General features: G+C 40.1%; 3 protein-coding genes across 3 annotated transcripts; 1 reads left to right on the top strand and 2 right to left on the bottom strand.

Annotated features, from left to right (window-relative positions):
• Positions 1-2,257: 2,257 nt before the first annotated feature.
• On the bottom strand, positions 2,258-6,435 carry CCOS01_15144 (menadione-induced gene-12; the record flags this gene model as incomplete). Its single annotated transcript, XM_060463286.1, has 2 exons — positions 2,258-2,303; positions 2,351-6,435. The coding sequence occupies 2 exons, from the start codon at positions 6,433-6,435 to the stop codon at positions 2,258-2,260; spliced, it is 4,131 nt and encodes a 1,376-aa protein (XP_060306471.1).
• Positions 6,436-7,033: 598 nt separating this feature from the next.
• Positions 7,034-9,595, top strand: CCOS01_15143 (fungal specific transcription factor domain-containing protein; the record flags this gene model as incomplete). Its single annotated transcript, XM_060463285.1, has 8 exons — positions 7,034-7,096; positions 7,180-7,194; positions 7,299-7,353; positions 7,498-7,806; positions 7,881-8,191; positions 8,436-8,684; positions 8,755-8,984; positions 9,058-9,595. 8 exons carry the CDS (start codon positions 7,034-7,036, stop codon positions 9,593-9,595), a joined length of 1,770 nt encoding a protein of 589 aa, XP_060306470.1.
• Positions 9,596-10,451: 856 nt separating this feature from the next.
• CCOS01_15142 (oxidoreductase family protein) lies at positions 10,452-11,731 on the bottom strand (the record flags this gene model as incomplete). Its single annotated transcript, XM_060463284.1, has 4 exons — positions 10,452-10,949; positions 10,998-11,232; positions 11,290-11,619; positions 11,670-11,731. The coding sequence occupies 4 exons, from the start codon at positions 11,729-11,731 to the stop codon at positions 10,452-10,454; spliced, it is 1,125 nt and encodes a 374-aa protein (XP_060306469.1).
• Positions 11,732-13,703: the final 1,972 nt, after the last annotated feature.

Here is a 13,703-nt window from a genome sequence, read left to right as displayed (position 1 = left end):
TTGTAAATCTCAAATTGTTCTTTGACTCGCTAATAGTGAGTAAAAAGCTGGCTGAGGCAGTAGGCATTTGAGATTTATAAATTCTAAAATTTCCTTTTAAGCCTAACCCTTCGGTACTTAATTGATAAAGCCGGAAAAAAAACTATTATATAAAAAAATTTATAAATACTAAATTTTTTTATTTATAACTTAGTATATAAAGAAATTTATAAATACTCGATTTTTTTATTTATAACTTAGTAAATAAAAGAATTTATAAGTACTCGATTTTTTTATTTATGTCTTAACAAATAAAAGAATTTATAAATACTTAACTTTTTTATTTATAACCTAATAAATAAAAGAATTTTAGGATTTTAATTAATTTAAGATTTTAGTTAATCTTTTTATTTATTATATAGCGTATAAAAGAATTTTAAAATTTTAATTAATGTAAGATTTTAGTTAATTTAAGATTTTAATTAATTTTTTTATTTATAATATAGCGAACAAAAGAATTACTAAGACTTTAGTTAATTTTTTTATTTAATATATAGTAATTAAAAGAATTTTAAGATTTTAGTTAATTTAAGATTTTAGTTAATTCTTTTATTTATTATATAGTAACTAAAAGAATTACTAAGATTTTAATTAATTTTTTTATTTATTATATAGTATATAAAAGAATTTATAAATACTAGATTTTTTTATTTACGACTTAGTAAACAAAAGAATTTATAAGTACTCGATTCTTTTATTTATAACTTAGTAAACGAAAGAATTTTAGGATTTTAATTAATTTAAGATTTTGGTTAATTCTTTTATTTACTATATAGTATATAAAAGAATTTTAAGATTTTAGTTAATTTAAAATTTTAATTAATTTAAGAGTTTAGTTAATTCTTTTATTTACGATATAGCGAACGAAAGAATTACTAAGATTTTAGTTAATTCTTTTATTTAATATATAGCGACTAAAAGAATTTTAGGATTTTAAATAATTTAAGATTTTAGTTAATTCTTTTGTTTATTATATAATAACTAAAAGAATTATTAAGATTTTAGTTAATTCTTTTATTTACTATATAGTATATAAAAGAATTTATAAGTACTCAATTCTTTTATTTATAACTTAGTAAACGAAAGAATTTTAAAATTTTAGTTAATTTAAGATTTTAGTTAATTCTTTTATTTACGACCTCGCGTATAAACGAATTTATAAGTACTAAATTCTTTCTTTTACAACTTAATAAACAAAAGAATTTATAAATACTCGATTTTTTTATTTATAACCTCGCGTATAAAAGAATTTATAAATACTTAATTCTTTTATTTATAACCTAGTAAATAAAAGAATTTTAAAATTTTAATTAATTCTTTTATTTATTATATAGTAACTAAAAGAATAACTAAGAATTTAGTTAATTCTTTTAATTATTACTTATTAAATAAAAGATCTTTTAGTTATTACTTATTAAATAAAAGAATTCCTTAAGCTTTATTTAATTCTTTTAGTAATTACTTAATAATTAAAGAAAATCCCGTAAACTTATTTACTTATTTCTATTTATATTAAATTTTTAAAAGAACTTTTTATTTTATAATATTAAGTAGTTATAGTAATAAAATAATATTATATAAATAGCTATAATAATAAAATAATATTAAGTAGCTACGGTAATAAAGTAATATTTAATAACTACGATAATAAAATAATATTATATTTTATAACTAAAAAAAATAACTTATTTTAATATATTAAAAAGTAATAACTAGGTAGTTATAATATAATAATATTTTTATTAATTTCTTATTTTTTTAGAATATACCGTATTTTTAAGTAAAAAGTATGTAAAATTCTTAAAATTTCCTAAACCTATGCCCATTTAGCCTACTTAATAATATAATATCATTTTAATTAATTTTTAGCTTTTTTAAAATATATCTTATTTTTTAATAAAAAGTATACGAAATTCTTAAATTTTCCTAAACTTAAGCCCATTTAGCCTACTTAATAATAATACTTTAATTAATTTATAACTTTTTTAAAATATATTTCATTTTCAAAAACTAAGTATACGAAATTTTTAAAACTTCTTAAACCTAAGCCATTTAGCCTACTTAATATTTGAGATTTATAAATTTTATTAAGCCTAACCCTTTTGTATTTAATTAATAGTATTTTACTTTTTACGATAGCCCCATAACACCTTCGGCTATGATACTAAAAATTCGGCTATAGTACTAAGGCTTGTCTTAACCCCTATTCTAAGTCTACTTAGCCTGTTTCGAGCTCTTTGTTCTTAACTTCATTAAGAGGAAGACTAAACTATATGAGCTTAATATAAAGAGGACGACAATTCCAGCGTACTTCCATCCGTAAGAGGAGTCCTTATAGTTTAAAGTGCGGAGGTAATCGCCCCCCTTAGTATAGGGACAGACTCTACATCCAGACGACGCTTCTGGGTTAATCAAGTTCGCACCAGACTCGGTTAAGTAGTCGTTGAGATAATCTAGGCAAGTCGAGTTTACCGGCGGGTTAAACAGGGCAAATTCGCGCTCCTCGCATTCCACCTCGGCATCCGAGACAACAAATGTCAACATGCTCCCGACCAAGTACGTCGTTGGGTTAAGGTAGTACAGCCAGTACCGATAAAATGCGGTAATCTGCTGGTAGGGGACAAGGATGCCGCAAAACGAAACCAACGCACCGACGAGCAGTGGGTTAAGCAGCGAAGCAAACACGGCGTTGGGCGCCCATGCGGCAATGAACTGGCCTATTCCGGTATACAGGAGCTCATAGACAAGGACGATGAAGAATGCAGCACCGGCCGTCTGAGTATCAGACGAAAAGCCAACGGTGTAGTACCAGCATACGAAATATAAAACTCCACAAATGACCAGGTATGGCAGCTCAGACACGATCAGGGCCATGACAAGAGCCTTCCAGGAGTAGATTCGTGCTTTTTTCTCGCGCACGTCGTATAGGTTGCGCCGCTCGATGAAAAGTGGCTGTAACTGATTGATGACGCCGGGCGCCACGAACATCCAGACAAAAACCGTAAATAGCCGGAGCTGGAGGTCACCAACAGCATTGCCAATCATCCAGTACGTAAAACCGTTGAAAATACCTAGGCCAATGTGCAGCATGACCTTGTTGTTGACATATCCGGTATTCCGAAATAACGCGATGCTCATCCGCCGGAGGACAACATGGGTCTGTTCGCACAGCGGCATGGCGTACTCATGCTCGGCGTCGTGGTCAATTTGGTCGGAGAACGTGGGCTCGAGCATAGTGTTCAGTGTCGTGAGCGTTTGGGCGTGCTCTGGGGACTTGAGCCAAATTTCATGCCAGTCCGTGTCAGAGAGGCGCCCCGACACTACGTCAATCATGTAGTCTGCAGGATTGACGCCGGGCGGGAAGTGCGCGCCGTGACGCCCAAAATATTTCTGTATGACCTGTCCATTGTGTCCAATATCTCCAAAGTAGACGGTTCTACCGCCCCTTGCTAGGAGAAGAAGGCGGTCGAATTGGGAGAATAGCTGCGCAGACGGCTGATGCACCGTAACCAAAACACCTTGTCCTACGTCGGCGAGCTTCCGCAGGAATCGTACTGTATTATAAGCCGACTGGCCGTCCAAACCGGACGTGGGCTCGTCAAGGAAGATCAGGAACTTTGGCTTAGCGACGAGCTCAACCGCGATTGTAAGTCTCTTTCGCTGCTCGACATTGAGGGAGTTTCCAGTGCCGGGCTGGCCGATCAAGGTATCCGCGAGATCGTGGAGCTCCAGCATGTCGATGATAATGTCCACGTACTTTAACTTCTCCTGCTTCGGCGTATCCCGGGGCTGGCGAAGCAGAGCCGAGAATTCGAGAGCCTCTCGAACCGTTGCAAAGGGCTCGTGCACGTCCAGCTGCTCAACATAGCCAGTGGACCTCTGAAAGGAGACGGGTAAGGGTCGACCGTTTACCAAGACTGAGCCATTGATCCTGCCCTCGGTCTTCCGCTGGGCCAGAACGTCGAGCAATGTCGTCTTGCCCGCCCCCGAGGAGCCCATCAGGGCCGTGAGTGTCCCTGGCTGGACCCAGCCGTGCACGTTGTGGAGCAGTGTCATTGGACCTGAAGATGTCCGAACCGTGTAGCTGAGGTTCTTCCAGGTGAAGACTGCGGAGCTTTGGGCTATCTGATCTGTGGACATCCCGAGCGTTTCCGTGCCCGAGCCTGAGTTGTCGTCCGGTCCATCGGACACTTGAGCTTCGTTGTCGTCCAAACGCTTCTGTTGATGCTGCTTCAACTTCTCCCGCGGGATGAGTAACGAGGCCCCGGACGAAGACGATTCGCTCCAGCACATGGTCGCAACGACTGTTATGGCGACGTAGAATATCCACCAGGCACATAGAATTCCAAAGTTACGCCATACGTTGGAGTGTCGGTAGCTGAGCGATGCGAGGTAATCGTCGCCGTTGACGGCAGTGGCTCCTGGCTCGGCTCCGCCAACGCCGGCACAGGCTTGGTGCACAGTGTCTGTATAAGACGCTCCGTGAGGTATCAGGTTGACCTGGGCACAATCAATGACCTTGAGATGCAACTCGTTCCCCATCAAAGCCTCGAACCCGTACGATAGGGGATTGATCCAGTATAGCCAGCCGAGCCACGGGCGCATCTGGGTCTTGGTGATTTGATAACCTGTGTACATGGCCATTGCGGAGATGACGTATCCGGAAATTTTGGAAGCTCCATCAAAAGTTCCAGATGCGGCGCCAATGGCTCTAAACATGGCAATTGAGCACAGGTTGTTCATGACTAGAATCAGCCAGTAGGTGAAGAAGGCACCAACTGATGGCGTCAGATGAACCATGAAATAGACAATCAATGACCAAACAGTGATCTGGAAGAGTACAACTGGCACGTCGGCAGATATCTGAGCCATGCAGGTTGCCGCTGGATGGAAATAGGCAAAGGTCCTGTGCTTGAGGATGACGGGTCGGCCGCTAAAGGAGTCAACCACCTCTGACATGGCCGTAAGGCAGTAGTAGAGCAAAGACCAGAAGAGTATTCCGCCCTTAAGAAAAAGCCCGGTGCTGTCGCTTGGTGCGTTGTAGTATAGCGATCCTGCCACTAGGGCCTGGATCAGCGACGCACCCTGTTTCATCAGGAACGTGGCAAGATCGCCAACGAGGATCTGATACTGGCGTACAACGCATATCCAAACCTGAGAAGCGAACGCCACGTTATGTACGCTCTGGATGGAGTGCTGTTCGTGCTCAACGGAAGTTTTGAAGTCTCTTGTGCGGGATTGGGCAAGCTGGCTGTCTGGATACTGATATTTGTCTGTAATGCCGGCGTATGTAGGAGAATGACGGTATCGATTGTAGATCTCATCTGCATTCCGAGGGAATTGTTTCTCGTAGCCGGGCTGAATTTGCCGCTCAGTTGGTACCGTGACGCCTGTAAGGAAGTCTGCCACGTTGGCACCATCGTGACAGATGAAACCTTGGTCTTCCATGAAACCCCGAGCTTCCTCTCTAGGGCCGTAGAAGATCTGAGTTCCCTGATCTAGAATGAGAACCTGGTCAAACAGGTTAAAGATGTCGTTGCTGGCCTGATACAAAGTCGCGATCGTCGACAGACCATGGACATCCGTCATTGCTCGCATTGCCTTGGCCCACTCCAGCGCGTTGCTAGCATCTAGTCCACGAGTACTGTTGTCCCAGCAAAAGACGGAGGCACGAGATGCCAAACACTCCAAGACCGAGACACGCTTTCTCTCACCACCCGATACACCACGAATATACTCATTTCCCACCTTGGTATTGGCCGTGTGAGCAATACCGAGGGAGTCGAGAAGGAAATGCTTGGTCTCGTCGGAATACTCCTGATCTGATGCGGCGCTGTGATGGGAGGGGACCTTCAATTTGGTGGCAAAATCCAGAGTCTGTCCGACGGTGAGAGATGGGAAGAAAATCTCTTCCTCATCATTCATTATAATTTGTCCTCGATACGCCTCGGCTTCCTTGTGCGTCATGCTGCCGAAGAACACGTTGCCATCAATCTCAGAGAAGCCCTTCCGGCGGTTCGAAAGGATTTTGAGCAAAGTCGAGCATCCTGACCCAGGACGACCGAGCACCAAAAGCATCTCGCCAGGAAGAACGCAACCGTGGCTATGGTGGAGTATGGTCTGCATCGGCGCCTGATGGCGCATTCGACGTATGCGCGAGGCGAGGTGGAATTGCGAAAGGCAATTTTCGTGACAAGCAACCTCGGCATCTGGGACTCGTACGGTCAAATCGGTCCACGTAACGCCTAGCTCGCGCTTCTTGAGTCCGGCTGCTTGGTCTCGTTGCTGTAGCTCGTGGATCTTGTCCTTAAGTCGCCAGCCATGGGCTACGGTCGTTGCCGGCATCTTCTCCGTTGAGGGTGTCACCGCCCGCGAGATATCATCTAAGGGATCCATTGTAGAAATTGTCAAGGCCGCCATAGGGACCTCTGAGGGTGCTGTCTGGGGGTTTAGATTTGAATGTTTTCGCACGAAAGTGTGCATGCATGGAATGGCGAATGAAGAGAGGATAGTATAGGTAAGGTAGAATGGGAATGTTGAATGCAGAATTTGCTCTCTTATTCGTTTTCTGTGCTTGACACAGACCGCAGTCATCAAAATCCGAGACCCTCATCAAGTATAGATGTTGTCCATCGCTGAATGTCTAAGTGGATAGAGTCAAGTCAGTCAAGTTCCGAAGCGGCCAATAGATGTACACTGTAAATCCCGTGGCGGAAACGCCGATCATGTAGTGCCTAATTCGGGAGCCCGCGGTGGGTCTTTTTGGAAAGCCGATAGGGCCGAAGCGTCCGAGGATCCACTACCCACCGCTACAATCCTTCCTCAACATCACATCTTGCCTCCACTATCTTACAAATCGACTGTACATGTAGGCATCCAAACAATCCCTGTCTCTGTTTTCGGAGCCTCAACATTGAACGCAAGATCAGTATTTACATCCCGACTGATCAGACCGCCTCGGCCTAAGCACATTTCGGTATCACTGCCAGGAAACATGTCTCCGAAGGCAGACACGGATGGCTCCAAGTCCCAGCCATCCGGCCCGGCTCTACAAGCGGTACGCTGGCCATTTCTGGATGCCCAATCAGATAGCTTTTGAAGCAATGACGTGTTGTACTGACAATCTTTGAGTGTGATCAGTGCTACGCAAGAAAAGTGAGTGTGCCACACCTCTAAACAAGCCCTATTTCGATTCTCGATGCTGACAGGACAGATCAAATGCGATCGACAAAACCAATGCCAGCAATGCATTTCAACAGGAACTTGCTGCGCTAGGACGCGACCCAAGACGATCCGCCGTCGTAGAAGGCCACTGTGAGTTCCTCCTCATCAGCTCCGGGATCTGCTCAAATACCTGACATCGTTATTGCTTTGCAAAACTGAATGCCTCCGGTTCCGAGCCTCCGACGGTACTCGGGACACGCGGTTCGACAATCGCTTCTCAGACGAGTACTCAAGGCCCTTGGGACAACGGCCTGGAGCTACAGGCCGACTCATTCCCTGCTACGCCACAACCACCTGAGAAACTTTTGCCGGTGACTTATGACACCTCTGATCATACCGACAATATCATTCAACAAGAGCTCGACTCCCGAGCCAACATTACAGCCGACCGCGCTTGGGTGCTCCAATCTGCCATCTCCCTTGTGGCAAATTTCGTCGCTTCAGCACAGCAGCCAGACGTGGCGGGGGCTGCCTCCGTGGTCGATGGGTCCCTCGTCACGCCTGATGAGATCCCTTCAGAGGTGTTCTACATCCTGTTCCTGGGTTAGCCTTCACGTCCTTCCGGTGACATACATCTTTATGTGGATGAACGAAACTAATTTCTGGCTACCACTTAGGTCAATCCGGCCGCTCAAAGTCTCCGCATCATTGGCCCGACCACATATCCACGAAAACCTTGGAGAGGATGTGCAGGACACTTTCCAGCGGCATCGTCAGCGGCCAAACTTCCGTTCAAAATAAAATATGCGTGTTGTACAAGGCAACAACGTACAGTAGTAGCTGGTTGCGTTTCTGCGAGCCCGGCTTCCTATGCGACACGCTTCAGGCATCCCACAGAAGCTACGCCGCGATGTGCGAAAAGCTTCTTAAAGAAATTGATCTTGTCAGCCATCCTAGCCTTGGGACACTCCAGGCCCTTCTTTCTGGGGTAAGAACTAATCACTCGATACAAAGTTACGAATTCAGAAACTCCTCAAAAAGACGTACTAACTTTCGAATGGGCAACGCTGGTGCTGCTTCTAGGTAGGACATCACAAGCGTGGCACCTAACGGCACTAGCATCTCGCGTCCTAGTTTCTCTCGGCTTTCACAGAGCCACGCAAGCAAGCCTTAGTGTGGAAGCTAAGGCTGATATTCGGCATTGCCTCTATTGGTGCTATTACCTGGACAAGACCCTGAGCATGCTCGTCGTGCGCCCTTCCTCCTTACCCCATCTGGGGTGGAACGCGATAGACTTGGTTCCCACGGACCCGAATAATCCTCTGAGTCTCAAAGCTAGGATTTCGGTTAGGCTTGCTCGTGTTCAGGATGCCTGCCTTCCGCTCCTTATGCCACAGATGAGGATGGACGCAAACCGCGTGTCGCAGACGGTCGCATCTCTCGAGGCAGACTTACAAAATATCCACCAAAGCATCATGGAAGTGAGTCGAGCCACACTATTCGTAAATCCATGTATGTTTCGCATACCTGAGGCTGATGTGGGAGTTGTAGCTGAGAGATGAATGGACCAAGACGCCCGATCTTGCCCTAGAATGGGATACCACAGACTTTACATACTACGCCGTACTCACAACCGTCCTCCGACTCGACAAAACCTCGCTTCATGACCAGAATAAACGCGATAAATGCCTCGAGTACGCGAGAGAAGCTCTCTTGGCTATGCAACGATTCCAGGTGAACAGCCACCTGCGACCCAATGCTACCACAGACTTTTTTTCCTGGTATGCCTCTTACTCTCTCATCTCGAAGCAAAACGAACCCTCACATCTCCATGCCACTGACTAATTTCGTCAGGACGGTGCTCTCATACCCTCTCACCCCCTTCTTCGCCCTCTTCTGTAACGTCGTGGCAACATCCAATCTCCAAGACCTTGAACTACTTGCCAAGGCCACAATGATCCTATCCCAGATCAAGGAACAGTGCACCCTAAGCATGAACCTCTTCCGGCTCTTCACGCACTTCATCGACCTCTGCACACACCTGGACGACATCAAGTCCTCCTGGCCGCGGATGCAGAGCGGTCTCCGATGGCCCACGCACGGATCGGATCCGTTGCAATCTTCGCAGCGGCCATCGACGGCTCAGACTATGCCCGGCTTACAATTAGACGATGACCAAATCGTCGAGGAACAACGAGTGCCTTGTTTCCCTACTGAGCAACCGATCTCGCGGGTAGATCACCAAGACAATCGACAATCGAACGCGCAAAGTGGTGGTCCGAGTGGGGAAGTAGCTTGGCGCGATGGTCTCGTATGGGAGCTGTTCAATCTCCAGCCCTCAATCGAGTCGTTCGACCTGTCCTCGTTCGACTGGAACTTCGACGCTATATAGAGAATCTCAGGGGTATCCTGAAAAGTAAAGTGTAGTAGGTTTATTAATAGTTACTTTGTAGTTTACTAAATGCAAACTAAAAGTTGCGTACTAGCTTTTTTTTTTTTTATAAATCAGGATATATAAATATAATAAGAGCCAATCCTATAACTTAAGTCTAACGTAACGATAACATATTATATTATATAAAGCTTAAACTTTTAAAGTTATTATTATAATAAATAATTTATAATTCGGTTATTTTATTAAGTATTTATATGTATAAAATCATAATACTTTTAATCTTAGTTATATTATAAGTTAACTAACTATTTATAATAAATCCCTTTTTTACCCTTTTTCTTAAGTCTTTATTAACTTTACGTTATAGTTTCTATATTATAATTATTCTTAATCTATTCTTTTATATTTTTACTTTTACCTATTACTAGGGTAGTTTTTATAATCTTTTAATAGTATTAAATATAATATTTATAAGTACTCCTACTTTATTAATAGGTTATTCTTCTTAATATTTTTACTTCTCCCTCTTATAAAGTTTTTAATATATATTAATTAATAGCGACATTCCTAATCTATATAATACTCTTAATTAAATTCATTATAGTATTTATTCTTTACATTATATAACTATATTATGTATAATAAAGTATTCCCGTAACTTAAATTAATAAATCAGGTTTTAAATTATAATTTATATAATATATAGACTGTAAACTACGATAACATTATACTAAGTTTATACATTTAGAGTATATATCGAGCTACTTGTAGATCAAGTCCATTAAGGATACAATAACGAGGCAGCCTTCTATACTTAGTCTAGGGAACTAGATTCCAATCTCTAATAACGAGATTAATCGGTCGCCTCAACCTTCCCAGGATATACTAAACCATTTTGACGGCGAACCTCGTCCATCACGTCCATGACGGCTATTGTCTCGCTCAAATCCATGTGTGACCCCTCGGTTCTACCCTCAATGATTGCTAGAGCTGCATCGTCCGCCTCCCAAAACATGCCCTGGCCCTCTCCTTCCGGGTTCCTAAAGTCCAAAAACCCATTGTACCATCCACTCCCTTTACCGGGTCCTGGTTGCTTCCATCTCTTTTCTTCAATATCTCCACTGCAGAGGACGAGTCTCGTGGATTTAGGGCATTGTGGCTCGGAGAAAAGCTGCAGCTCGCCTCGCTCTCCTTGGATGCGTACACAGGGTAGAGGAGAATGTGAATCGTTTGGAACATTTCCAATACGCATTGAAGTGGTGGCGATAGCATGGGCGTCGCCACCTGCCGAGGCCTCTCGGGGAAACGTGAGGATCATCGTAGTGGTTTCATCTGCCGAAATGCTCTTGTACTGTGGCTGATTAGCGGGAATCTAAATTTATATTACTTGAAAATTTACCTTTGTCATCGTGGAGAAAACTTTTGGTGTCGTCTTCTGACTCTGGCTTTGCCAGAAAACCAAGAATGGCCAGGTTAGGCTGTAGACTCCGAGATCCAAAAGCGCACCGCCAGCCAGATCGGCGTTAACCATTCTATGCTTGCCATCGCCGAATGAGGTTTCGGGCGATAACCTAGCACTAGAGTCTGAGAAGACTCTATAGATGTTTCCCAGCCTTCCAGAGCTGATGACATCCCTGACATAAGAAGTCAATGGAAAGTACCTTGTCCAAAAAGCTTCCATCAGAAGCAACCCCTTCTCCTTTGCTTTCTCGACCAAAAGGCGTGCTTGCATAGCATTTACCGTGAAAGCTTTTTCGCACAGAACATGTTTGCCGTTTCGCAAGCAAAGCATAACATTGTTGTAGTGGTGCGAATGAGGCGTAGCAACATATACAATTTCGACATTGGGGTCCTGCGCAAGCTCCTCGTACGATCCATAAGCCTTTGCATTTGAGGGGGCTCCTACATCCTTGAGAAAAGATTCGCAGCGCGTTTTAGACGTTGAAGAAGCAGCTGCGACAACAGTATGCTTGAAACTGCCGACCCCACGACTTTGAGGATCCAAGAGTAGGTCTTTTGTGCTATTGAAGTTATGAGTATGATGTATGGAAAATTGAAGTTGTGAACGTACAAGGTGACAGAAATCGCACCGGTAGCTAGAACTCCCCAGCGGATTTCACGAGGAATCGTCATACTGTTTAATACTTGTCTCTAGGGAGCAGCAAAAAATAGAACAGCAAACAAGGTAATCATTCACAGGTGAAAGGGCACCATTTTAAAGGAGCCAAATTCCATCGTCCATGACAAATCTCATCTCGATGCTTTTCCCTCATCCCATGTGTGTTCCATCACAATCAGGCATGTATAACGTCCAAACGTCTAGATGAGGTTACACTGATTGGCGGGCTTATGAAGACGAGGCTCAAAGGTTCCGCTTCGGAGTGAGAGGTAGATACAATTTAGCCGCAATAGCAAAACGCTCTTTACTGCTCTCGCTCACCGCGGCAAACCCTTAAGTCAAAGCACCCACTTTTGGGCACCCCCCCCTTTTGGGCACCCCAAAAAATCCCTCCCAGCCACCACATTAAAACCCTACGACTTAGTAAATAAAAAAATTTATAAATACTTAATTCTTTTATTTATAACCTCGCGTATAAAAGAATTTATAAATACTAGATTCTTTCGTTTACTATATAATAAATAAAAGAATTTATAAATACTTAATTCTTTTATTTACAACTTAATAAACGAAAGAATTTTAAGATTTTAGTTAATTTAAAATTTTAGTCAATTCTTTTATTTACGATATAGTAAACGAAAGAATTTTAAGATTTTAGTTAATTCTTTTATTTATAATATAGCGAATAAAAGAATTTTAAAATTTTAGTTAATTCCTTTATTTATTATATAATAACCGAAAGAATTACTAAGATTTTAGTTAATTCTTTTATCTAATATATAATAACTAAAAGAATTATTAAAATTTTAATTAATTTTTTTATTTATAACCTCGCGTATAAAAGAATTTATAAGTACTAAATTCTTTTATTTACTATATAGTAAATAAAAGAATTTATAAGTACTTAATTCTTTTATTTACGACTTAATAAATAAAAGAATTTATAAGTACTTAATTTTTTTATTTATAACCTCGCGTATAAAAGAATTTATAAATACTTAATTCTTTTGTTTATAACTTAATAAATAAAAAAATAATTAAAATTCTAATTAATTCTTTTATTTATTATATAATAACTAAAAGAATTACTAAGAATTTAGTTAATTCTTTTAGTTATTACTTATTAAATAAAAGAATTCCTTAAGTTTTATTTAATTCTTTTAGTAATTACTTAATAATTAGAAAAAATTCCGTAAACTTATTTACTTATTTTTATTTATATTAAATTTTTAAAAGAACTTTTTATTTTATAATATTAGGCGGCTATAGTAGTAAAGTAATATTAAGTAACTACGGTAATAAAGTAATATTTAGTAACTACAGTAATAAAGTAATATTTATTAACTACGGTAGTAAAATAATATTATATTTTATAACTAAAAAAAATAACTTATTTAAATCTATTAAAAAGTAATAACTAAGTAGTTATAATATAATAATATTTTTATTAATTTCTTATTTTTTTAAAATATGCCGTATTTTTAAGTAAAAAGTATGCGAAATTCTTAAAATTTCCTAAACCTAAGCCTATTTAGCCTACTTAATACTCTTTATTAATCTTAATAAAGCTATTTATAACGGTTTTATAATACTCCTTATTCTTATATACTAAATAAGTAATAAAAAGTTGCTTTTTTATTTATTATTTTTAAATTATTTTATTAATACCCCTTTTCTATTTATAAACCTTAATAAATATCTATATAACCCGAACCCTAAGTTTTTAATTAATATAAAGTGCTAACTAATTATTACTCTATTCTGACTCTAATTAATATTACTCTAATACTCGGATTATATTATATAGTTTATATAGCTAATTCTATTTAAATCGCTTGCGAATAATACTTAGGGTCCTTTTTTTTATATTTTACTCCGATTAGACCTCTAATAACTTTTCCTTACTTAATTAGCTTTAAAAAAAAACTACTAAGACTAATCGCCCCGCCCTATTTTAATATGAAAACTAAGTTTATTAAATTTAAT

Source organism: Colletotrichum costaricense (assembly GCF_030867565.1).
Source record: "Colletotrichum costaricense strain IMI 309622 chromosome Unknown Scaffold_22.1, whole genome shotgun sequence".
Lineage (NCBI taxonomy): Eukaryota > Fungi > Ascomycota > Sordariomycetes > Glomerellales > Glomerellaceae > Colletotrichum > Colletotrichum costaricense.
The sequence above is the reverse complement of the archived record's forward strand: the minus strand, read 5'-3'. Positions and strand labels throughout refer to the sequence as shown.